Source organism: Trachypithecus francoisi, unplaced genomic scaffold (assembly GCF_009764315.1).
Source record: "Trachypithecus francoisi isolate TF-2019V2 unplaced genomic scaffold, Tfra_2.0 Lachesis_group19, whole genome shotgun sequence".
NCBI classification, from domain to species: domain Eukaryota; kingdom Metazoa; phylum Chordata; class Mammalia; order Primates; family Cercopithecidae; genus Trachypithecus; species Trachypithecus francoisi.
In genome coordinates this window covers 46,221,339-46,248,900 of record NW_022681464.1, presented here as the reverse complement: position 1 = coordinate 46,248,900, position 27,562 = coordinate 46,221,339, and the positions used below count along the sequence as shown (strand labels likewise).

At 39.9% G+C, this 27,562-nt stretch overlaps 1 protein-coding gene across 1 annotated transcript in view; it reads right to left on the bottom strand.

Annotated features, from left to right (window-relative positions):
* The window catches only part of PIEZO2 (piezo type mechanosensitive ion channel component 2), a 266,512-nt gene that overhangs the window by 81,828 nt on the left and 157,122 nt on the right, over positions 1-27,562 (bottom strand). The window contains exon 3 of the mRNA XM_033178375.1: positions 22,474-22,599. Within this exon, the coding sequence (XP_033034266.1) occupies positions 22,474-22,599 (126 nt within the window). The remainder of the gene's footprint in view (positions 1-22,473; positions 22,600-27,562) is intronic.

The following is a 27,562-nucleotide window of genomic DNA, read 5'->3' as shown; positions in this document are numbered from 1 at the left end:
AAAACAGTATGGTATTGGCATAAAAACATCATCCAGGCCAGGCACAGTGGCTCACACCTATAATCCCAGCACTCTGGGAGGCCAAGGCGCGTGGATCACCTGAGGTCAGAAGTTCAAGACCAGCCTGGCCATGGTGAAACCCCACCTCTACTAAAAATACAAAAAATTAACTGGGTGTGGTGGTGCATGCCTGTAATTCCAGCTACTCAGGAGGCTGAGGCAGGAGAATCACTTGAACCTGGGAGATGGAGGTTGCAGTGAGCCGAGATCGTGCCATTGTGCTCCAGCCTGGGCAACAAGAGCAAAACTCCATCTCAAAAAAAAAAAAAAAAAAAAAAATCATCCAATGGAACAGGATATATAGTCCAGAAATAAACCCAAGTATATATGGTCAATTGATTTTCAACAAAGGTGCCAAGAACACAAATGGGAAAGGACAGTCTCCTCAATAAAAGATTTTGGGAGGTCAGGTGCGGCGGCTCACGCCTGTAATCCCAGCACTTTGGGAGGCTGAGGCAGGTGAATCATGAGGTCAGGAGTTCGAGACCAGCCTGGCCAGCATGGTAAAACCCCATCTTTACTAAAAATACAAAAATTAGCCGGGCATGGTGGCATGAGCCTGTAATCTCGGCTACTCGGGGGACTAAGGTAAGAGAATCACTTGACCCTGGGAGGCAGAGGTTGCAGTGAACCAAGATTGTGCCACTGCACTCCAGCCTGGGCGACAGAGACTCTTGTCTCAAAAAAAAAAAAAAAAAAAAAGGGAAAGCTGGATTTCGACTTGCAGAAGAATGAAATTATACCCTTTTCTTATGCCATATAAAATCAACTGAAATGAATAAAAGACATAAATATAAGATCTGAAACTGTAAAGCTACTAGAAGAAAAAATAAGGAAAAAGCTCCACATTAGTCTGTGAAGTGATTTCTTGAATACAACTCCAAAAATACACGCAACAAAAGCGAAAAATAGACAAATGAGATTGCATCAAACCAAAAAGCTTCTCCACAGCAAAGGAAACAGCTAACACAGGGAAAAGACAACCCATGCATTGAGAGAAAATATGTGCAAATCATATGTCTGATAAGGAGCTAATATCCAAAATATATAAGGAATTCAAGCAACTCAGTAGCAAGTATAGAAATCACCTGATTAAAAATGGGCGAAGAATCTGAACAAACATTTCTCAGAAGAGATACGAATGGCCAACAGACACATGAAAAACTACTCAACATCTTCAATCATCAGGGAAATGCAAATTAAAACAACAGTGAAACACCACTTCATACCTGTTAGAATGACTGTTATCAAAAAGATAAAAGATAACAAATGTTGGAGAGAATGCGGAGGAAAGGGAACACTTACACTCTGTGTGTGGGAATGTAAATTAGTACAGCCATTATGGAAAACAGGGTAGAGGTTCCTCAAAAACCTGAAGTATTCATCAACAGATGAATGAATAAATAACATGTGTTATAAAAGTATATATAGAATGGAATACTATACAGTCTTTAAAAAGAGAATAATTTTGCCATTTGATATTAGGTAAAATAAGCCAGGCACAGAAAGACAACTACTGAATAAGTTCGCTTACATGTGGAATCTAAAAAAGTCCATCTCACAGAAACAAAGTAGAAAGGTTGCCATCAGAGGCTGGGAGAAGGGGAAGTTGAGGAGGGGGTAAAGGGAGGGGAGGTTGAGGAGAGGGATTTTAAAACATGCTGTCCAAAGGGTACAAAGTTTCAGTTAGACTGAAGACTAAGTGTTTGTAATCTATCGCACTGCATGGTGACCATAAGTAATAATAATGTATTATATATTTCAAATTGGCTAAACGAATAGATTATTAACATTTTTACCACAAAAATAAGTTCACAAAGTAATGGATATATATACACACATATACATATACACACACACATACACACACACACACACACATATATATATATATATATTTTTTTTTTGAGATGGAGTCTCGCTCTGTCGTCCAGGCTGGAGTGCAGTGGTGCGATCTCGGCTCACTGCAAGCTCCGCCTCCCGGGTTCACGCCATTCTCCTGCCTCAGCCTCCCAAGTAGCTGGGACCACAGGCGCCCATCACCACGCCCGGCTAGTTTTTTGTATTTTTAGTAGAGACGGGGTTTCACCGTGTTAGCCAGGATGGTCTTGATCTCCTGACCTCGTGATCCACCTGCCTCGGCCTCCCAAAGTGCTGGGATTACAGGCATGAGCCACCGCACCCGGCCAGTAATAGATATGTTAATTAGCTTGATTAGGTCTTTCTACAAGGTATACATAGATCAAAACATCACATTGTATCCCATAAATATACACAATACTTATTTTTCAATTAAAAATAAATTTAAACAACAATAATGCCTGTCAGTTTTGCCTTAATAGAAACAAAAAGCTACTTTTCTTAGAAGTGCATTCATATATTTTGGGCAACCCATCATTTAAAATAACTGTTAAAATTATAAAAATATAGACATAGTCTAGGGTATAAACTTGGCCACTTTGATATAAATTGAAATACCAACTCTGAGAATTGCTTATTATTGAGTATAAAGTTTACTGGCACCGTTATAAAAGCATAATAAATTTTAAAATTACATCATTATTGAGAATGTTTACTACCATGACTCAAAGCTAATAATAAATAATTCCAAGAGTAATATAAATGCCAGTGACCGTTACAATGTCTACCTATGTGTCGTCAGCAAAAATATGTATTAATGATTTAATCTTACAGGTGAAATGTATACTTATTAGTGAAATGCATGCCACTAGCATATTGATTCAAATTTTTACACTAGTAACTCAAAGAGCTGTTTTAAATGCTTTTCTATTTGTCTTTGTATTTGTCTTGTTTTGTTTTCAAACTCTTCACAGTAAAAGGTATATTTCCCTGCAGATGAGTTCATGGAAAAGGGCAAGTGATTTTATAGAGATTTCATCAAAAACTTCACATTCTTTCTTTATTTTACGCTTACGATTATCTAAAGAAAGGCTCTTAAATAATTTAAATTTTGGATTATTTAATTATTTGAATTGAGAGAAATGTCACATGTCCAAGTTCATTAATAATACATCAAAAAAATCATGTGTAGATAATCCATGGTGAATAAGGTTGACATGAGATGTCTTATAACACATTCAACAAGACAATTTTTAAAATTGATTGTGTAGACTCTGCATCTCACTTGATCAGTTTCTCAGTACTGCGTGTGCATGCCAATTCCTCCTATGAAACATCCATCTGATTAATATGCTCCATTACCTACCCTTTATTTCATGAAATTACAAAGTCCCATTGAGGAACAGTGACTTGTCCAAGGGTAAAGAGATTTTCAGACCTAGACAAAATTTATGGCTCTAATATAACAAACATCTACAATTCTTTTAAGTAAAATATTTATTTAACACACCTATAATAAAGTTAAACAAATGACATAAACTTCAATCTCATCACAAAGTATTTTTATGTCAGTAAATCTTTATTGCACCCTAGATACTAAGAATATCTGTAAGAAAGAAATAGAGACAGCTCTTATTTTTCTAAACACTGACTCTTTTTGGAATAACTTAAAACAGCTATATTCCTAGTCTCAGGGAAACTTAAATTTATTTTATATACCGATATTCATCTTTGTATATTTGTAAAAGTCCACAAATTATCAAATTGAAGTAAATCATGCTTTTATCAGCTTTGGGATATTGACATCATAAGGCTGTGAGCTTGATCTTACAGAAATGGGAGTGCTTTATATCTTTTTATTGAAGTCATAAACTCCTAAAAATGCCAAACCAACATAGTATGTACTACAATTATTAACACTGGTTTTATTCAAACAAATGTTCTAGAACTAGTTTTTAATATTTTAAATATAGCTTAAAGGGGCTATCTTTAAGCAGGAAGCAAAAATTCTTATACATTCAATGTTTATCTTTTTCAAGAAGCACTTACAGCCAGACTCTACCACAGAAGTAGAAATTCTCTAGTCTAAAAGATATTGTTTTAATACTCAATTATTTTCATTTAAACTCCAAAAAGTATTAACATGAAGGGTGAGATGTCCAATTCCCTCAGAAGTCATTTATAGTCACAGTCTGTCGTAACACCTTAGGCGACTTTAAGAACCAACAGAGTTGCAGCAACTACACTACTATAGCCACAAAGACATTTTTTTTTTCCTCCATGGGTGGGCACCTATTTTTACTTGATTGGTTTGTATAAATCAACTGTGTGTTTGAGGTTTTTTTCCTGAGCTGATTACTCAGACTAAAAAACGTCCCCCAACCTTAATTTAAAAGTTACATTCTAGATTTTCTCAAAAATCTTTTAAAATGAGCATTGGCTAAATGTCCTGCTGCGATCTTTGCAGTCACCTCTCTCGGTGACCTTGGGAAAAACCACTGTGTCTCTGTGTCCTTATTTCTAAAATGAAAAGACTGGACTGTGTCATCTGAAATGTTCCGTTTGGTAGAAGAGTTCATTAAGAAACTGTGGTAAGGCCGGGCGCGGTGGCTCACGCCTGTAATCCCAGCACTTTGGGAGGCCAAGGCAGGTGGATCATGAGGTCAGGGGATCGAGACCATCCTGGCTAACACAACAAAACCCCATCTCTACTAAAAAATGCAAAAAAATTAGCCAGGCGTGGGGTGGGCACCTGTAGTCCCAGCTACTCAGAAGGCTGAGCCAGGCGAATGGCGAGAACCCAGGAGGCGGAGCTTGCAGTGAGCAGAGATGACACCACTGTACTCCAGCCTGGGCCACAGAGCAAGACTCTGCCTCAAAGAATAAAATAAATATTAAACTGTGGTATATACATATGCTGGAATACTACTCAGCCATAAAAAGGAATGAATTAACAGCAATTGCAGTGAACTGGATGAGACTGGAGACTGTTACTCTAAGTGAAGTAACTCAGGAATGGAAAACCAAACATCGTATTTTCTTACTGATATGTGGGAGCTAAGCTATGAGGAACAAAGGCATCAGAATGATACAATGGACTTTGGGGACGAGTGGGAGGGGGCCAGGGACAAAAGACTACAAATATGGTTCAGTGTATACTGCTTGGGTGATGGGTGCACCAAAATCTCACAAATCACCGCTAAAGAACTTACTCATGTAGCCAAATATCACCTGTACCCCAATAACTTATGGAAAAATAAAATTAAAAACAAAAAATTTTAAAAAAAGAAAAAACAAATTTCAAAGACAGTCAGCTTATGTAGAATATATATATATTCTACGAGCTAGTGCCCAGGAGATTCTCATTTGTAATGCCACTGCCAGGTATGCTCTTAAGTTAGCAATAAATAAAGGCAGTTTTGCACCCTTTATTTATAGTGCTGGAAATCCAACTCCACAAAGAGAATTTGAGTTGAGTAAAAAAGGATTTTTTTTTCAAAAGTGATATAAGGCCACACTTATCCAACCTTAAGTGTTAAAGTCATTATAGGTAGATAGCTCTTATATCTAAGAGGAAACAAATTTAACCAAATAACAAAGAAACAGACACAAGGACTTTCCCTAGAGCTCCAGTAATGAAAACATCTCACAAGTGTATACATCAGCATGGAAGAGTGTTGGCTTTCCCCGGAGGGTGTGTATAAATTCAGGTGAGCTGCCGCACTCCGTGGGCTCTGTATAAAGCCATCCAGAAATGCACCCCTGATTCTCACAACGTTCACAATTTTTTTTCCAAGCACCTGGGACCAAAGACTGTAATCAACTATATTAGCATGACAACAAATGCTTTTTATTATGAGATTCTACTGATCCTCAAAACTGCCATTGAATTAGAATTATTTCCAGATGCTCCGTTCAATGAAAGAGTCTTAAAAATAATGCAAAATGATGGCGATCCCAGGCTACATCGGGAACAGGTTAAATACGCAGTCACAGCCCTTCTCCCATCCATTCTGCATCTCCCCTCCACTTGCCTGCAGCTTTTCCTGGGCACTCACTGCCCTCCCTCGGCTCCCCACAGCCTCATACTCACAACTGGCACTTTCCTTCCACACTTTCTCAACTGTCCCTTAACACTCCGGTGAGGGGACACCCCGAAAGCCTGGGGCCCCCAGAAGCTGCACACAGGGCTCTCTTTGCTCCTCAGTGTGGGGTTCATGGCCAAGTTTCCTCCAGTTTCTATAGGTGTGATGTTTCCCCATCAACAGTCCCATCACTTCAGGTGACTTTACTTCATGTTGTTCTAGACCAGGCATTGTTGCCTCGTTCAGCTGCGCTACACTGCCCCCTCTTTCTTTGACTCTTCCTCTTACCAAGTACAGATTACTTTCTCCAAAAGCAAACTTTGAGTAGACGTCCTGCGACGCAGTGTCATCTCAGTTTTTCAATTTGTAATTTCATCCCCAAGATAAATCCATCATTTAACCTCTTTAAATGGAAGGATCATGGTTGCTAAGGCCCTTCCCAGTGATCACATACTGTGAGCCCGTGCTAGCATTATGGGGGATGACTTTTCCCACTGAGCTATTGGTTGCAACAGCCCTGAAAGCTATATTCTGTCATGAAATGCATACACCTCTATCATCTCATAAACTTGAAAAGACTAAAATTGGTCTGGGGCTATATATATACCCAGAATCATTCCTCCTGTCAAAATTAAACAGAAATATCTGGCCTGGTGTGGTAGCTCATGCCTGTAATCCCAGCACTTTGGGAGCCTGAGGTGGGTGGATCACGAGCTCAGGAGTTCAAGACCAGCCTAGCCAGCATGGTGAAACCCTGTCTCTACTAAAAACACAAAAATTAGCTGGGCATGGTGGCATGCTTCTGTAGTTCCAGCTACTTGGGAGGCTGAAGCAGGAGAATCTCTTGAACCTGGGAGGCAGAGGTTACACTGAGCCGAGATTGCACAACTGCACTCCAGCTGCGGGACATAGTGAGACATAATCTCAAAAGAAAAAGAAAAAGAAATATTCTTAGAAAGAATCAGTTTGCTGTGAGATATTAGATAGCTCTTAAGACAGTGGCATTTACTCTCTAGACTAAAAACAATGTTTCCATATCTCTGCCTAGGTGCAACAGAAAAGTCTCACCAAATACATATCAAATTTAAGGTCAAGACATTGAATAGATGCATAACATCTGGAAAAAGTTTAAAAAATGATTTTCCACATTAGCTGGTTACATGAGATTACAATAAGGAAAAAACCTGAATTTTTATCTGCATTTATCTTGTTTCTCCCAAATAGATGGCAGTACTTTTCCTACTGACTTAAGTCATGATAGAGTGAGATAAAGAGCATCTATAAATTAAGGTTAAACTGAGTCTTAAAACACATGGAATAATATTACCTTAACAAAAGCTATTTGTCAGTGTTACGGGTTGGTATTGAGACATACACAGAGTTCATGCCTTACTCTGAAATGAAGATGATTGAACATTTTAGTAGACGCTAATTTAGGCTGTGATCTGCATTTTGAAGTCCTCCAAGACCTATAGTTTCCACTTGAATTTTGTCTTTTCAGACTTATTCAGAATCTTTTCCAAGTAGAACCTGAAGTTTCACAATAAAAAGGAATGTGGGGCGGGTGGGGGGGGAGTAGAAAGTGGAGAAAGAAGGAGAAGAAAAAGATGTATCAGAGAGACAGGCTCTATAAGGTACTTAAGAAACCATCTTCCTGCCAGACCTCAAAGAAGGCTGCTTTGTGAATGAGTGAAGCTCATCTATGGGTATGAAAGGAAGATTTATTCAACCAGTGATGACGGAAAAATAGCCATTTGGGGAAAAAATCCACTTTTCAAAGTCTCTATACCAAATAAATTCCACATTAATTAAAGTGATTATTAAAGTGATTAACCTCCACATTAAAGTGATCAAACATTTTAAATTATAAACATGAGCAAAAACTAGAGTACAATACATATCAACTCTGAGTGTACAGCACTGAGGCAATAAGAAAAAATAGGGACAATGGATTATAATATTTTTAAAAATTCAATGTAGGCCGGGTGCGGTGGCTCAAGCCTGTAATCCCAGCACTTTGGGAGGCCGAGACGGGCGGATCACGAGGTCAGGAGATCGAGACCATCCTGGCTAACACGGTGAAACCCCGTCTCTACTAAAAAATACAAAAACTAGCCGGGCGAGGTGGCGGGCGCCTGTAGTCCCAGCTACTCAGGAGGCTGAGGCAGGAGAATGGCGTGAACCCGGGAGGCGGAGCTTGCAGTGAGCTGAGATCCGGCCACTGCACTCCAGCCTGGGCGACAGAGCAAGACTCCGTCTCAAAAAAAAAAAAAAAAAAAATTCAATGTAATAAAAATTAACAAAAATCAGCTCTTAACAATCAACCTTGTAAAATATATTTGCAGAGAGTAATATCAGCGAATATTCTACAGAAATAAACACAAACAGTAAATACATGGAAAAATATTTATCTTCACTATTTTATTTTTTTTCTTGAGACAGAGCCTCACTCTGTCGCCCAGGCTGGAGTGCAGTGGCGCAATCTCGGCTCACTGCAAGCTCCACCTGTTGGTTCACGCCATTCTCCTGCCTCAGCCTCCCAAGTAGCTGGGACTATAGGCGCCCACCACCATGCCCGGCTAATATTTTGTGTTTTTAGTAGAGATGGGGTTTCACCGTGTTAGCCAGGATGGTCTTGATCTCCTGATCTCATGATTCACCCTCCTCGGCCTCCCAAAGTGCTGGGATTACAGGCGTGAGTCACTGCGCCCCGCCTATCTTCCCTGTTTTGAAAGAAGCATTGGGTAATTTAAAATCTACTAAATTAACAAAAGCTTTACTGAAATGCTAATGAGACTTCAGTGAAAACGGTATACTTTTTTTCTCCTTTGTTAAGGTGAAATTCACATATCAAACAATTAACCATCGGAAGGTAAGCAATTCAGTGCTATTCACCCAAATTGATGGCAGTACTTGTTCACCAGGGTATGCAACTACCACCCTACTAGTTCCAAAACACCATCATCCCTCCAAACACCATCGTCCCTCCAGACACCATCATCCCTCCAGACACCATCGTCCCTCCAGACACCATCGTCCCTCCAGACACCATCGTCCCTCCAGACACCATCATCCCTCCAGAGAAACACTCCTACCCATTAAGTAATCATGCCACATTCTACCCTACCCAGAGCCCTTGGCGATAGCAATCTGTGCTGTCCTTATGGATTTGCCTATTCTGGATACTTCATCTAAATGGAGCCATACAGTCTGTGAACTTTGTGTCTGGCTCCCTCACTTAGCATAATGTTTCAAGGTTCTTCTATGTTACAGCATTTGCCAATACTTTAGTTTTATGGCTGAATAATATTCATATATATATATAATTTCATTCATCCCTTGATGGATATTTGGATTATTTCTACCTTTTGGCTAACATGAATAGTGCTGCTCTGAACATTTGTGAGCAGGTATCTGTGTGAACACCTGTTTTCAATCCTTCTGTGTGTATACCGAGGAGTGAAATTGTTAGATCATGTGGCAGTTCTATGTTTAATTTTTTGAGGAACCACCAAACTGCTTTCCACCGTGGGTGTACGATTTTCATTTCCACCAGCAGAGAGCTCCAGTTTCTCCACATTCGTGTCAACACATGTTATTGACATGCTTTTTTTTTTGTCATTTGTTTTTTATTAGAGCCATCTTATTGAGTGTAACACTGTATCTCATTGCAGTTTGGATTTGTATGTCCATAATGACTAATGATGTAGGGCATTTTTAATGTGTTTCTTGCTCATTTGTACACTGGAGTGAGGCTATCAGTAAGGATTTCTCAGGCTCAAAGGGTTCAAAGGCTTGAAATACTATGGTGCTCTTAAAAAACATCTATCTATCTATCTTGCCTTGTGGTATTCTAAGAACTACAAGCATGTTGATGAACAATATGGTACAGTCTAGAAAGAGTGAAAATAACGTCCAAATTCTTTGACCTTATAAATCCACTGTTATAAACTTATCCTAAGGAAATAAACAATAGATTTGTATGTGAAAATGCTCATAATATTGAATAACAAAAATCAAAACCACCCAAGGAAAGATTTGAAACATTTTAATCTATCCACATGAGGAAAGACTATGGCAGCAATGAAGCATTTATAAAGACTATCTAGAAATGTAGAAACATGACACGGAGCAGTTAAGTGTTCTATTTTTCACCCAGATTTGATGACAATCATCAAACACAGATGTAGGGAAATATAAGGTTCATGAGGGGAAGGATACTTGACATTTGCAGATTCCCTTAAAAATTGCTCTGAATGGATAAAGAAATGGATGCAATAACAAATACAGAATGTCAATAATAATGTTACATAAAATGTGAAAATATATATGCAAAAATGAAAGTATCCAACTAGGTCCCTCACTGACACCTGGAGTTCAATCCAAACTCTCCTCCATCAAGCTGGAATTCATCAGCTCCATTGCAGGAAGGTCTAGTCCTTCACCAGCTCCTCAAGTCAGAAATCTGGGCCTCATTTTAGGTCTGTCCTCCTTCCTAATAGCCCCCTCCTAAGCCATTCATTCTCCAAACTCTTGACTCTTCCTTAATATCTCTCCACCATCTTCAGTTCTCTGCTACATCATGGCCGCCCTAGCTAAAGCTGTCATTCGTTCTGGATGGATTAGTGCCACAGCCTGCACAATAGTTTCTGCTGCCAGTCTTCTCCACTGTCAATCCCTCTTCCACACAGATGGCCAGAGTGCACTGTTTCATAACACAAATCTTTCCATTTATCTCTCCTTTATAAAAGTTGTTATATTATTTCTATTGCCCATACGATAAACCCACATTTCTTGTTATAGTTTCCATTAGGAGCCCTCAATATTGAGTGCAGATTGAATCACTGGAGTAGCTTTTTTTTTTTTTTTAATTTTAATTATTTTTTATTTTAATAGTTTTTTTGGGAAGCAGATGTTGTTTGGTTACATGAATAAGTTCTTTAGTGGTGACTTTTGAGACTTTGGTTCACGCATCACCCGAGCAGTGTACACTGTACCCAATATGTCGTCTTTTATCCCTCACCCACCTCCTGCTCTTTCCCCCGAGTCCCCAAAGTCCACTGTATCATTCTAATACCTTTGTGTGCTCACAGCTTAGCTCCCACTTATGAGTGAGAACATACAATGTTTGGTTTCCCATTCCTGAGTTACTTCATTTAGAAAAACAGTCTCCAATTCTATCCAGGTTGCTGCAAATGCCATTAGTTTGTTCTTTTTTATGGCTGAGTAGTATTCCATGGTATATGTATATACACCACATTTTCTCTGGGTTTGTTTTTTTTTTTTTTTTTTGAGATTGAGTTTCACTCTGTCACCCAAGCTCAAATTGCAGTGGTGCAATCTTGGCTCAGGGCAACCTCCACCTCCCAGGTTCAAGCGATTCACCTGCCTCAGCCTCCTGAGTAGCTGGGATTACAGGCGCATGCCACGATGCCCAGCTAATTTTTTGTATTCTTAGTAGAGACAGGGTTTCACCGTGTTAGCCAGGTTGGTCTCAATCTCCTGACCTCGTGATCCACCTACCTCGGCCTCCCAAAGTGCTGGGATTACAGGCGTGAGCCACCATGCCCGGCCTATATATCACATTTCCTTTATCCACTCATTGATTGATGGGCATTTGGGGTGGTTCCATGTTTTTGCAATTACAAATTGTGCTCCTATAAACAGGTGAGTGCAAGTATTTTTTTCATATAAAGACTTCTTTTCCTCTAGGTAGGCACCAAGGACTGGGACTGCTGTATCCAATGGTAGTTCTACTTTTAGTTCTTTAAGGAATCTCCACACTGTTTTCCACAGTAGTTGTACTAGTTTACATTCCTATCAGCAGTATGAAAGTGTTTCCTTTTTACCACATCCATGCCAACATCTATTTTTTTTTATTATGGCCATTGTTGTGGGAATGAAGTGGTATCACACTGAAGTTTTGATTTGCATTTCACTGATAATTAGCCATGTTGAGCATTTTTTCACGTGTTTCTTGGACACTTCTGTATCTTCTTTTGAGAACTGTCTATTCATGTCCTTAGCCCACTTTTTAAATGAGATTCTTTGTTTCCTTACTGATTTGTTTGAGTTCCTTGTAGATTCTGGACATTAATCTTTTGTCAGATGTGTAGATTGTGTAGATGTTCTCCCACTCTGCGGGTTGTCTGTTTACTCTGCTGATTATTATTATATTTTGCTGTACAGAAGCTTTTTAGTTTCATTAAGTCCCATCTATTTAGCTTCATTTTTGTTGCATTTGCTTTCGGGTTCTTGGTCATGAAGTCTTTGCCAATGGCTAGAAGGGGTTTTCCAATGTTATCTTCTAGAATTTGTATGGCTTCAGGTCTTAGATTCTAAGTCTCTGATCCATTTTGAGTTGGTTTTTGTATAAGGTAAGAGATGAGAATCCAGTTTCATTCTTCTACCTGTGGCTTGCCAATTATCCCAGCACCATTTGTCAAATAGTGTGTCCTTTCCTCACTTTATGTTCTTGTTTGCTTTATCAAAGATCAGTTAGCTGTTAAGTATTTGGCTTTATTTCTGGGTTCTCTATTCTATTCCATTAGTCTATGTGTCTATTTTTATACCAGTACCATGCTGTTTTGGTGACTATGGTCTTATAGTCTAGTTTGAAGTCAGGTAATGTGATGCCTCCAGATTGTTCTTTTTGGTTAGTCTTGCTTTGTGGCTATGTGGACACTTTTTGAGTTCCATATGAATTTTAGGAATGTTTTCTAGTTGTGTGAAGAATGATGGTGGTATGTTGATGGAAGTGCTGGACTTCAGCAATCAAATCTTACTCTATGGTATTACTTCCGAACAATAGTTTGGGGTTCTTCCAGAGTTATGTTCATTAAAAAAATAAGAGATTATATACTAAATAAAAGTGCAAGGTAAAGAAAAATATTTAAAACAATAATTATCAATAATATGATACACATTTGCAAAGAAAATACTTTTTTCAAAAAATAAATGGTAAATCAATAGGCAAAACAGTTGTTTATAATGTATTATAATACTTTTATATTAATGTTTGATATTATATTAATGTTTTTATATGCTCATATTCTGCAACATGAATCACCATGAAATGTTTAAATGTCTCTCAAGTGAATGTAAGGCATAAATTATACTAGCAACTGCTTTGCCAAGCTTCTAGATGCCTAAAATATATTCTCAATACTCAAAATCAAGAATTGTCTAAATCCAAACTCCTGATTATAGGAAAAAATGGTTTTTATTTATAAATCCACCTACCTAAGCCCTAAAATATACATCAATTTTGTAAGTCTGAAAAATAACTATGCTTATGTCATACAATTAATATTTTCTAGAATGTCATTACTATGCTTAGCCCAATTCTGCTGCTTCCAAATGCCCTTGAAATGTCCTTCCATATTCCATAAATTTTGAAACCTACAGTTATAGCTTTACATTGTTCGTCTATAATTTTGAGGTTCAGTTTACTTCCATACCACACAGACTTGCTTAGTGCTTTTATGGTAAATAATTTACACTAGAAATGCTGCATCATAGAGCTGAGGTTAGAGAAATTGTTATTTAAGCAAACCAAATCAATCCCAAATCATTTTAAACTTCCTGCTCTGTGATTTGTCTTACAGCAAGGACTGGTCGGCGTGGTGGGGAGCAGACAGGGCGTGAGGTTCATGACTCCACTGTTACTAATTTGGGGGGTCTTCTCCCCTCGTTTCCTCCTTGTTAAAGCACAGTCCCACACCTCCTTTTCTTCTCTTTCCTTCCTTGCCACTTCTAACTCTAGCTTTCTCATTTATGGTTTTCTGTCTTAATTTTCCCAAATCCAAATGGAAATCCATTTTTTTTGCAAAGGAAATAAATACCAAGTAACTTTATTTGATAAATAATTTCTAAAGAGAAATAAAACATGTCATTCTAATATTTCTTCATGAATTAAGAAGATGAGAAACGGGAACAACTATCTCAGCAGGATTTGGGGTGTGCACCTGTAGGAGAGGAGTGAGGGGACAGAGCTCCTGGCCAAGAGTAGGCATGGGTGCACTTAGCTGCTCTCCTCAATTGTCTCCTCACAGGTCCAACAGGGGAGGACACCACCGAGAATCGGTCACAAAACAAAGCAAGAGAGTCATCAAATTTTGTCTTTGCCATACTTTTCTTTCCTTTTATTTTTTGGCTGCTGTTAATTCATTTATTCATTCTTCAACTGTTGGGCAGCATGCTATACATCAGCCACTGTAGTCGGTGCTCAGGTTACAACAATAAATGAAACATGAGAAGTTCTACCCTTAATGTGATCATATTCTAATGGGAGAACATATAAAATCAGTGATTTTCACTCAACATGAAAAGTTTAATGACTGATACTCTGGGTATTCGGGAGTCCAAAGACATCTGACCCCATCTACCTGGGGGTATTAACTCGGGTTATCTGGAGGAAGTGGCCAGTATTGAAGAATGGACCTGGCAGAGGACTGGCAGTGTGTATAAGGACATTCTCCCTGGGCAATAACATGGGCAAAGGGATGGCCAGGCAATAGAAAGCTTATCGGAATTGGCAATGGGAGGGAGGAGATGACAACCATGGGGTAGGAACAAGTACAGAAATACAGCTTCCCTACAGCTCCTCTGCCGTCTAGGTGAGCTCACTGCCCTGCATGCACACAGCTGCACTACAGCTCCTCTGCCGTCTAGACGAGCTCACTGCCCTGCATGCACACAGCTGCACTACAGCTCCTCTGCCGTCTAGACCAGCTCACTGCCCTGCATGCACACAGCTGCACTACAGCTCCTCTGCCGTCTAGACGAGCTCACTGCCCTGCATGCACACAGCTGCACTACAGCTCCTCTGCCCGTCTAGACGAGCTCACTGCCCTGCATGCACACAGCTGCACTACAGCTCCTCTGCCCGTCTAGACGAGCTCACTGCCCTGCATGCACACAGCTGCACTACAGCTCCTCTGCCCATCTAGACGAGCTCACTGCCCTGCATGCACACAGCTGCACTACAGCTCTTCTGCCGTCTAGACGAGCTCACTGCCCTGCATGCACACAGCTTCCCTACAGCTCTTCTGCCCGTCTAGACGAGCTCACTGCCCTGCATGCACACAGCTGCATAGATAGGGTCCCAGCACCCTCCATGGGCAACCCTGGATGCCATCACTACATTTCTTCCTTTTTTTTTTGACAACTTAACTCTTCCATTTTTGCTACGTCTCTTTATCTGCAAATGAGTAAAATATCAAGGATCTAGCAGGACTATAATGCAGAATCAAGACATTATCAATATGCCTGGAACATAGTGGGAAATTATACATGGAAGATGTTATCATTACTGATTTACAGCAAAACTTAGAACCAAAAAGATGTTTTACACACACACACACACAGAGAGAGAGCTGGGTGTGAGATTCAGTGAGTCAGGAGAAAGAGGAAGGAAAGGAAGGCTTGTTAGAGTGCTTGATCTGTGCCAGGAACTCTAGAAAGTTTGCCCTGTTAGGGGATGAGATAAAGGTGATAGAAGGTAGGGAAGGAGGCTCTGTGTACGGGCAGAATCCAAATCCCAAATCAAAGATGGGAGCATATCTGCTTTTACAGAAATATAAATAGGATTTCACAAGAAACAGATCTGATGCTTCAGGTCAGAAAAGCTCTACATTAATCCACAATATGGCAATTTCCACTGATGGGAAGGACAGTAACCAGAACAAGGAAAGTCACTGCCCCTTGATGTTTGGCATTAATCAGGCCCTGGCAACTTCCCATGACCAGTCACTGACTCTATCTCACCCATCAGCCATGCAACATTGACCAACAAGCTTGGCAAATAGCAGAGGATGAGGGACTCAAGACGCATATGGAAAAACACTGATGTGACATCAAAGCCATCTCCAAAATTTTGAAAGGCTGCTGTGTAGGGAATGGGTTAGACTGCCTATGTGTAATTTGGGAACAGTCTCAGGATCTAGAATCTCAGGGCCACACACACTTCACGGAAGTAAATTTCTGAACACCCAGAGTCATCCAGTACATTCTGGTTGATTTACTGTTTTATTTATATCTTTAGGAAAAACATGTCCAGTTTCCTCAGGCTTACAGATTAAAACCATCTTAGAGCAGGAGACTTGGTTATTAACAAGTTGACACAAGGCTATGACAGGACCCACTTGGAGGAGGTGGTAGGGACGGTGGGCTCAAGAAGGCTGGGAAAACATATCCCCAATGATGAATGCACACCCAGCTCCTCAGCCATGCAGTCCCAACTGTCCCCATGACTCACTCCTAGGGGTGAATATATTCCTAAAGGCCAATATCATTTACCAAGTCAAGCATATACAGTCACTTCCGGCCATTCATACTTTAATCAGAGTTAGTATATTAGATTAACTGTCCTCTCACCCAGCACAGCCTCCAAAATTTATGTATCCTAATCATATCTATTCCTCAAAATCTAATTAACCAAAGTCCAATTCTGCATAAAATTTTCCCCAGCACACGTATGAGGGTGCAGGGTGTACAGGAAAGAGTACAGACTGTGTAGTCCAGGAGACCTGAATTTAATTCTGGCTCTGTTACTCGCTAATGAGCAGCCTAAGGCAAGGCACTTTTTGCCTCTGGAACTCACTTCTCTACCAATAATACGATAGTGAAAGCCAACACTTCTAAGAGATATCCTAAGAATTAGATAATAACAGCAGCTGGGTGTGGTGGCTCACACCTGTGATCCCAGCACTTTGGGAGGCCAAGGTGGGCAGATCACTTGAGGTCAAGAGTTTGAGATCAGCCTGGCCAACATGGTGAAACCCAGTTTCTACTAAAAATACACCCAGCCTGGGTGACAGAGCAAGACTCCATCTCAAAAAAAAAAAAAAAAAGAGATAATAACAGTAGAGCGTTCGTTTATTTTACACGAAAATGTTAGTTAATTTTCCTCCTAACTTTTCCATCATGTTCCTCTTTCTTCTAAAGTTCTACAATGTAGAAAAGGTAATAAATAGTGAAAAATATATTTATTATCTATTCCTCTGAGCTGGAGGTCATGGGAGCAGATGACAAGCTTTCAGGTAAATGCGGGAATGAGAAGAAAGCCATAAAATATTCAGAAGGCCAGGCCAGGCCAGGCCCAAGGCTGCAGCTGTGGGGCAGGTGGAGTGAGAGACTGCAGTTGGGAGGTTGCTGAGAAGGTGAAAAATTCTGGAAGGAAAACTCAGTGTCACTAAAGACACACATCACTGATGCTGCCTTCCACCCAGTGCCATTTAGCCCTTTTATTTGGGATTCTAATCACATGGAGTAGAGTAGGTACAAACTCTAGTATGATGGCATTAGCAAGAAACTGAAAAAGACTATCATAGAGAATGATTTGGTACCATGCAGGTTTTGTAATTTCCAAATTTCATCCATGTGACTTTGCATAATTTGGAGACAGGATTTGGTTTGGAGTTGTCTCTATGACCTTGTAGCAGTGTGTGACCTTGGGTAAGAATTAGGACTTCTCCAACAACAGCAACAAGAACAGCAGCTTGTACTATTTGACCACTTACAATCGGTCAAGCACAGTCCCAAGGGCATGACCTATATTAACTCGAACCTCACAACAACCTATGAGATGATGGCTGTTTTCTTCATTTGACAGTTGAGGAAACTGAGGCACAGAGATCCACAACTAGCTCACAGTCACCCAAGAGCCTAAATTTTCTCATATATTAAATAGCATAAAAATAATCATGAAAGGCTGGGCGCGGTGGCTCAAGCCTGTAATCCCAGCACTTTGGGAGGCCGAGACGGGCGGATCACGAGGTCAGGAGATCGAGACGATCTTGGCTAACATGGTGAAACCCCGTCTCTACTAAAAATACAAAAAACTAGCCGGGCGACATGGCGGGCGCCTGTAGTCCCAGCTACTCGGGAGGCTGAGGCGGGAGAATGGCATGAACCCGGGAGGCGGAGCTTGCAGTGAGCTGAGATCCGGCCACTGCACTCCAGCTTGGGCGGCACAGCGAGACTCCGTCTCAAAAAAAAAAAAAAAAAATCATGAAAAATATTTATCATGATAAAATGAGGTATTCTATTAGAAAACTGCTGCATAAAGTGAGCTTCCCTATCCCTAACTATTACTAAGGTGAATCAAAATATCGACTCGGCATTGGCCTAAGAGTTGTTCATATGGATGGGTGTCATGCAGTACCACCACTCAGCTCGCCTTCGTGCCTGTGTCTAGCTTTTGGCAGTAAAAACAATGTGTGTTCATTATTCCAAGAGCATTGACTCCATCAGATATTGGGCTACAAAAGTTCTCTTTCAGCAATGCTTCCATCCAGAGTCTAAGGATCATAAATGTCTTTCTGCCCACTGTGCGGAGCAGCAGGCTCCATCTAGGTCGGCATGTGTCTCTGTGAGTCAATGCCTCAGTTACCAAGGGTGGAAGGAAATAGTACTTAAGGCAAAGGTCTCCTATACGTGATCAGAAGGTACATATATGATCCACATGCTTTTCAGAGGAATGAGACAATAGCATCCTAATCTTTCCATGCACAGGTGGCCAGAAGTCAAGTTACAGCTTGGACCAGTTTTTTAAATTGTTGTATTGAGCGGCAACATCTGCTTTCAGGAAGCTGGCCCGAGGAGAGAAGAGGGCTGTGTGTGGTGCCTGAATGAGTTGGGGAATGGAACGAGCAGGGGACGGGGCAAGGTGAGGAACCCAAGCTGCCTCACTGATGATCTATCAGAAGAAAGCAGGCAGCAAAGAGTGGTTTCAAAACAGGACTCGGAAACATGCACGGTGTGAGTTTGCTTTTATGTATTTTGTCTCCCATTTCATACTTATTAGCTCTTTCTCCACAGTACTGTCTCAAATATGAAAAATTAACATCAAGAATTTCATTAGTATGAGGATGGATCCACCAGGTGATTCTGCACACCTAGGGTCCATCTATTCATTACACCTAGGGTCATCACACCTAGGGTCCACACTTCATTAGCACAACTAACAAAGTGTGGGGTGAAATTTACAGCTTTGTATGCCAAAGGATGAGTCAGCACTTGTACTGGCCAGCAGAGTGCACACAGCAGCAGCTCACTCTGTAATCCTCCCCACAGTCGTGGGGATGGGAGGATAAACTGCCAGGCTGGGTCTGTCCCTCAGTCTCCTTGTCGTAGGCTGATGCTTGATACCTTGATTCTTGGCACTGGCAGCCTTGTGTGTTTCAAGGATAGAAGTACGTCAGGAAAAAACAATACTGAGGCCCATCCTAATTCTTGGTTGGTGGGCTTCTGGACCAAGTTTCATGGGCTTGTAGAATGAGAAAAGATGAAACTCTAGCTGCCCCTCCTCCCACAGGGGAAAGGGCAATGCAACTGAGGGGCTAACCTTTGGGGGAAGCTGAATCCAACCAGGAATGGTACCATTGAAGGAAGCAAAGAAAATATTCAGTTAATTATAAGGACAAATATCCAAGCAAAGGAAAATCATGGACTAAGTACCAGAAACACTAACTTTAGCCCTTTGAAAATAGACTTATCCAAAGTCCTAGGAACCACAGTGGAGGAAACAATCTTACACGCATGATGAATAAAGAGTTCCATAAAGATGGAGGAAGAGTAGAAAGCCAGACAGATCCGTGCTCAGACTCCAGCTGAGACATGCAATGGCTTCATGCAACTCATTTGCCCCCCCAGAGCCTGTTTCTTTATTGCAATTCCTACCTCAGCACTATCCGCAGGTTGGGCACTGTGTTTATACAGAAAAAGGGCACCCTCTTGGAGAAACGAGACTACACAAAGGCATAGCCCTTCATAGGCAAGGCTTGGCCAGGAGACCAGCCTCTTGATGTAAATCAAAGGATTTTGCTGCTTCCCGCTGGATGGAGCCTGACGAAGGAATCTCCTGCTCAGCTCCTCCTCAGGCTGGAGGTCCTGCACACAGAGCACAGGGGTCCAGCTGCACAGCCCTGTCCACCCTGAGGACTTGTTTAGAGAATGAATAGGACAATGCATGGAGAGAAAAGGTGCTTTACTTAAAGAATAGCAAAGCCCTCCTCGAACAAGAAAGGAATGAGTCATTAATTGAAAAAGGAATAGGATAATCCCTGGGGTCTTATGGCTCATAGATGCTCTATAAACAGGAGATATTATCATCACAAATTTTCCCTATATAGTTTCTGACTCAAAAGTTTCTTTCAATCAATAGCACGCTTTAAGCACAGCACAAGAATCCAGACCGGCCTTCAAATTTCACTAACATCGCCACACATCTAACACGGAGTCAAACAAACTACGTCTATGTAATCTGTAATGACATAATTGAAAACGGGTTTACATTTATTTAAGTAGCATAGTTTTGGTGGAATGAAAATATTTTACTAAGCGGCACAACATATGTTTGAGCAAAATTTACAGAGGTCTCCCCTGCCCCCATGGACTCCTCACTTACCTATAAGAACACTGTTTTGGAAATGTGGGGAAAAAAAAGGCATTAAGTTTTCAGTTCTGCACAATGGCACCTTTAACAGACCTGCCAACTAGTCAAAATCTAAATAGGGTGGTTTGAAAACATCTTTATTACTGCCAGTTAATATTCACAGGACTCTGGAGGAACGAGAACTTTCAGTGACTCAATATTTATAAATGCTACTGTTGTCCCACCAAAACTTATGTCAGACTCCTAAGAGATGCTGGGACCGTTTGCGATCATGAGGGTGAGGGTATGCATTTTCAATGGGGTAAAGAAGTTGTTAGGAAAACAAAATCAAACACTTATAAATGAGCGCTTGGTGGTCTTGAATTTGAATACTACTTGAATATGATTGGGTAACCTGACTTGTCTGGGTTTTAATTTTAATTTACCAATGCCTTGAACATACAGAAAACATTCAAAATGTACAACACTGATGACCAATACAGCTTTTGTCTTTTTAGTTGAATTTTTGCTATGTTATCTGTGAAGATGCCAAAAAAGGATAAACTTCAAATGTGGGATATCAGAATAACTGAGTTTGTATTTACATCTCTGACAGTATAATCCTAACTCCAAATGCTTGAAAAACGATAACATTAGTGAAGTGAAGTCGACTCTAAATTAAAAGTCAGTGTTTCCATTACCAATCCTAACACTATTTTCAGTTTATATAACTTGATCATTAAAAAGTGCTCTGGGCTGAAAACCTGGTCTGTGTCAATCTTGGACTAAACTAGTTTGCAAAGCTCTGAAGTTTGTTTGTTATTCTCTTTTATCCTTTTTCAAGAATGTATTAATTTTAAATGCTAGACATAAAACTAAACCAAAAAAATCTACAACACCTGATGAGCCAACCCAATTACAGGCATCACTAGTTTTTCAGAAGAAATTTATGATTTCTATAAACCTACCTTCAAGGTTCCTGTGGCTGGAAGTAAAAAACTCAAGCTTTTCTTTTTTCACTCAGTCTTTCACATATCCCTTCTCTATTGGTCACTTCATCAAAAATACTAGAACTTGAAATTGGAACTATAACCTTTTGTAGAAATAAACTTCAAATTTGAATTTAACTTTATGGAAATAAAGTTTACTATTACGACTTCTATTAAATTGACTCGTTGTAGCAGAGTAGCACTTTCATCTGGGGATAGCAAAAAAAACGAAAAGGAGGATGTTATGTCAGATGCTGACATGTTCAAACTATATTGCAGTATAGGATGATTGCAGAGGGCATTTGTGCACGAATAAAACATGTCTTTGACAGAGACCTGGAAATATCGCGGTATTACAAAGCCCATATATTTAGGAGCGAGGTTAGGAGAGGCAGACCTAGTTTTTTGGTTGGGCAAGGAAGGCCTGGAAAGAGGCAGGTCAAGAGGCCAGCTGTGACTACACTTGAGATGGCTACCTCCCTTCACCACTGGGGAATACAGACCTCTTCATGGTATTAGTAGAGGTGCCATCTGAAGTGTCCAGGTATTGTGAATTTTTGCCTGGGAAGAAGGAGCCAAAGCAAGAATATGTGTGTGTGTGTATGTATGTGTGTGTGTGTGTGTGTTTGTGTGTAAGCTTGCCTGTCTGTCTACACTCTGTGGAGAACATAGAGTAACTAGAGTTATAAATGCAGAGAAAGGAATGTTGTTTTAGCATTTCATATCATATTTTTATTTTGACATTTGTAGAATTATGGAAAATCATCAATTCGAAATAGAAACACTTAAGACTCTGTGAGTCAGAAGGACCATAAATTTCACTTCCACCCTCCAGCCACCTTCCTATATTACTCAGCAACCTAAACTGTTGTGCAGACATGCGTAAGTTATATATATGTATATTTAAATTCAAAATTTAAAAATCTGATAAGTTGTGATGCATCCTATAATGAAATATTTCTTTATATATATTTACACTGCATTGCCAAGACCAACTATTTCCATGAATGTTATAATTATTGCATAGATTTCTATGTGGGTGATGACACATGCTTTATTATGCACGTATATAACACATAAAAGAAAACACCGTAATACTCACAGTTGTAGCCAGGTGCAATACGATGTTGAGCTTCAAGGCTCGCCAATGTGATGTGGAAGATAACGTGCAGCAACAGGAAGGATAGACTGAGGAAGCACAGAGACTTTAATAACCGTCCCGTATGTCCTAAGGGATAAAAAGTACAGAGAGTGTGAGAGAGCTTAAAGGAAACATACTGGTGCTCTCCTGTGCATGTTTCTGTATAACCTATTAGGTAGACCGACTCAAAAGTATATAGAGTGTAATAATTACCATCTTAATTATTAGTGTACAGCTAAATGGTATCTTACTCCCTTTGTAGTATCATATATATAGGTTTATATTTATTAAAATTTCACTGTAAAAGAAAGATAATTTCCTATCTATCATATGACACATTACAGTGAAACTACAAAAAGGTCCTGGCCCAAAAAATTTTATAAGGAAGTGCTGCCAACTTTGAAAGGACAGATAACTCCTGTCTTAGAAAAGTAATTCTAGGAAGTAGAAAAGGAAGAAAAGTTATGTAAAACATTTTATGAAGTTACAGTAACTTTAATTTCAAAATCAAATAAGGCTAGAAAAGAAAATTATAAGCCCATGTTATTCATAACATAGATATGAATTATTTTTGTAAAATGTGTCAACCAACTGAAATTGCATAGAAAAAATATAAAACACAGGCTAAGGTTTATTGCAGAAAAACCCCAAAAGTGTAGTTAACATTAACAAATCAATAAGTCTAATTCACACACTAGTGGGTTGCTATCATGGTTTTCTCAATAGGTACCAAAGAAATGTTTCATAAAGTTCAAAACCGAGTTATAATTTTTTAAAACATAAAAAATAGGAATAGAAGGAAACATCCTTAAAGGATTTATAACAAAACAAACATCCTGTTTATGGTGGAATTTTAGCCATAGTCCCACCAGTATCAGAAATGATCAAGGCCACTTGATATGAATGCCATTAATTAACATATCACTGGATATACTGGTCAATGCCATAAGATAAGAAATACAATGAAGAGTGTTAACTAGAATTATTTCCAGATAATACGATCAAATGGAATTATTTTCAGATAATATATCATCATCAACAGAGAATGCCAAACTAAATCCATGACCAACTATTAGAATATAAAAATTTAGGAAATGATTCAGATACAAAATCATCTTACAAAAATGAATATACGTCTTCATTAACAATAATCAAAAAGAAATAAGCCGGGCGCGGTGGCTCAAGCCTGTCATCCCAGCACTTTGGGAGGCCGAGACGGGCGGATCACGAGGTCAGGAGTTTGAGACCACCCTGGCTAACACGGTGAAACCCCGTCTCTACTAAAAAAATACAAAAAGCTAGCCGGGCGGGGTGGCGGGCGCCTGTAGTCCCAGCTACTCGGGAGGCTGAGGCAGGAGAATGGCGTGAACCCGGGAGGCGGAGCTTGCAGTGAGCCGAGATCCGGCCACTGCACTCCAGCCCGGGTGACAGAGCAAGACTCCGTCTCAAAAAAAAAAAATAAGATAATATATTGTATCTAAGTTGGGTTTAATCCCAAAAATGCGAGATTGTTTTAACTTAAGAAATGAATTAATGTAATTCACCACAGTAGCAGATTAAAATAGAAGTAGCATTTGATCTTCTACCTAAGTGAAGAAAAAGGCTCTGAAGAAAATTCAACATCCAGGCATGATAATACTCATGGCTGACTAAGAATATGACCTAGTGTGATGGTTAATACTGAGTGTCAACTTGATTGGATTGAAGGACCCAAAGTATTGTTCCTGGGTGTGTCTGTGACGGTGTTGCCAAAGGAGATTAACATTTGAGTCAGTGGACTGGAAGAGGCAGACCCACCCTCAATCTGGGTGGGTACCATTTAACCAGCTGCCAACGCGGCTAGGATAAAAGCAGGCAGAGGAACGTGGAAGGACTAGACTGGCTAAGTCTTCTGGCCTCCATCTTTATCCCAGGCTGGATGCTTCCGGCCCTCAAACATCAGTCTCCAAGTTCTGCAGCCTTTGGACTTTCAGACCCATACCAGTGGTTGGCCAGGAGCAGTTGGGCCTTCAGCCACTGACTGAAGCCTTCACTGTCAGCTTCCCTACTCTTTTTTTTTTTTTTTTTTTTTTTTTTTTGAGACCGAGTCTCGCTCTGTCGCCCAGGCTGGAGTGCAGTGGCCGGATCTCAGCTCACTGCAAGCTCCGCCTCCCGGGTTTACACCATTCTCCTGCCTCAGCCTCCCGAGTAGCTGGGACTATAGGCGCCCGCCACCGCGCCCGGCTAGTTTTTTGTATTTTTTTTTTTAGTAGAGACGGGGTTTCACCATGTTAGCCAGGATGGTCTCGATCTCCTGACCTCGTGATCCACCCGTCTCGGCCTCCCAAAGTGCCGGGATTACAGGCTTGAGCCACCGCGCCCGGCCAGCTTCCCTACTCTTGAGGGTTTGAGACTTGAACTTCCTTACTCCAAGCCTACAATCCAAATACCTCCCATCAGGCCCCACCTCTAGCATTGGGGATCAAATTTCACCATGAGATCTGATGAGATGTCAAACATCCAAATTGCATCAGTAGGCATATTTGTCTTGTTCTTGATTTCAAAGAGAAAGCTTTCAAGAGTTCTATTATGCAAAATTTTACAGCAGTTTTTTGCTTATTTGTTTGAAAATACCCATTACTAGGTGTATTAGGGCTCTCTAGAGGGACAGGACTAATAAGATAGATGTATATATCAAAGGGAGTTTATTAAGGAGTATTGACTCACACAGTCACAATGTGATAAAAGTATTTAAGAATTGACCTAAAAAAGAATGCCTAAGAAAGACCTTTATCGACAAAATTGTAAAAAAAACCGTAAAACAAATAATAGGTATAAATAAGTGAAGAGATCTGTTACATTCATGAATGAGATGACTCAATGTGATAAAAATGTCAATTTCCCCCAAATTTAGTCTAAAAATTCAGTATGGTTTAAAAGAAAATGCCAGTAGATACTTTTACACCTTCGACAAGTATATTTCAAAATATATAAGAAAAGAATGCTTTGGAGATTTCAACAAACATTTTAAAAATACACTTGGAAAAATAAGACTCTGAATTGCCATGTCAATTTTGAAATTTTGAAGAATAAGATCAAACGTGGGTGAGGTTGGTGTATCATAGCAAATATTAAAATGTGCTATAAAACCATATGTCTGTTTATTTATTTATTTTTTGGAGACAGAGTCTCACTTTGTCACCCAGGCTGGAGTGAGGTAGCGTGATGTTGGCTCACTGCAACTTCACCTCCCAGGTTCAAGCGAATCTTGTGCCTCAGCCTTCCGCGTAGCTGGGATTAGAGGTGTGCACCACCAAACCTGATTAATTTTTCTATTTTTAGTAGAGATGGGGTTTTGCCATGTTGGCCAGTCTGGTCTCGAACTCTTGACCTCAAGTGATCCGCCTGCCTCAGCCTTCCCAAGTGCTGGGATTACAGGCATGAGCCACCGTGCCTGGCCATAAGTTTAAACAAACAGAAACTTAGATTTCTTACAGAGAGGAAAAGAGGTCAATTGGAATACCATATATTGCTCAGAAACATACCAGTGTATTTATATTAACGTGATAAATGTCAAAGTCAGCTCTACAAATGGAGAGGAAAAAGGAAAGAAATGGTATCAGCAAGATGGCAGAATAGGAGGTTCTGGCTCTCGTTTCCACAGAAACACCAATACTGGCGACCACCCATGGACAGGAAGCAACACAACATGCCATCTTGGAAGCAGAAAGACCAGGCTCTCACCACACACCAAAGCTGGAGGCATGTTGATTTTGACTTCCCACCTTCTAGAACTACGAGTAATAAATTTCTACTCTTTATAAATTACCCAGTCTGTGGTATTTCATTATAGCACCACGAATGTATTCAGAAAGCCTCACACCTGTTAAGATGACTATTTTTGAAAAACAAAAGATAACAAGTGTTGGGGATGGGGACATGGAGAAAAGAGAACTCTTATATACTGCTGGTGAAAATGTAACTTGGTAGATCCATTATGAAAAATAGTATGGAGGTTCTTAAAAACTAAAAATAGAACTGCTAAAGAATCCCACTTCTGGGTATATATCCAAAATAACTGAAATCAGGATCTCAAAAACCTATCTGCACACCCACGTTTACTACAGCATTATGCAAAACAACCAAGATATGGAAACATTCTAAACGTCCACCGAAGGGAGACTGGATAAGGAAATTGTGATATATACATACATAGAATATTATTTATCCTTAACAAAGAAGCAAATTGTGCCGTTTGCAACAATATGACTAGACCTGGAGGGCATTAAGTTAAGTGAAATAAGCCAGATACAAACAAATACTACATGATCTCACGTATATGTGGAATCTAAAATAGCCTAACTTGTAGAAGCAGAGAGTAGAATGGTAGTTATAAGGGGCTGAGGGTGGACAGCAGGGAAATGGGAGGCGATCGTTAAAAGGTATGAAGTTTCAGTTATGCAAGATAAAGAAGCTCTGAAGATCTACTACACAGCATGGTGCTTATAGATAACAATACTGTATTGTACACTTAAAATTGCTACACAGGAAGATCTTCTGTTAAGAGATCTCACAAACAACAAAAAACACTAATAATAAAGGAAGAGAGAGGAGACTTTGGAGGGTGGCAGATATGTGTATGGCTTTGATGGTGGCAATGATTTCATGGGTGTCTACTTATCAAAACTCATTGAAATGTATATATTAAATATGTACAGATTTTTCTATGAGAATCATACCTCAATAAATCAGTTTTAAAAAGAAAAAATAGGCTATCTAGAAGACAAACTAGATCCATATATATATTAAAAAAATACTGGATCCCTGCCACGAAAGTGGTCTCCAGATAAAGGTCTAAGTCTGAAAGATTAAATTCTAGAGTTAACAGATGAAAATATGAAATAATAACTCTGTGACTTTGGAGTGAGGATTGCATTCTAAAGCAATACTCAAAAACACACGCTCTAAGGCAAAAAAAAAAAAAGAGGATGGATTTGACTGCACGAAAACTGGAGATTCAACAAATGCCAACATAAATAATATTTACAGACAGATGAATAATTGGGGCATC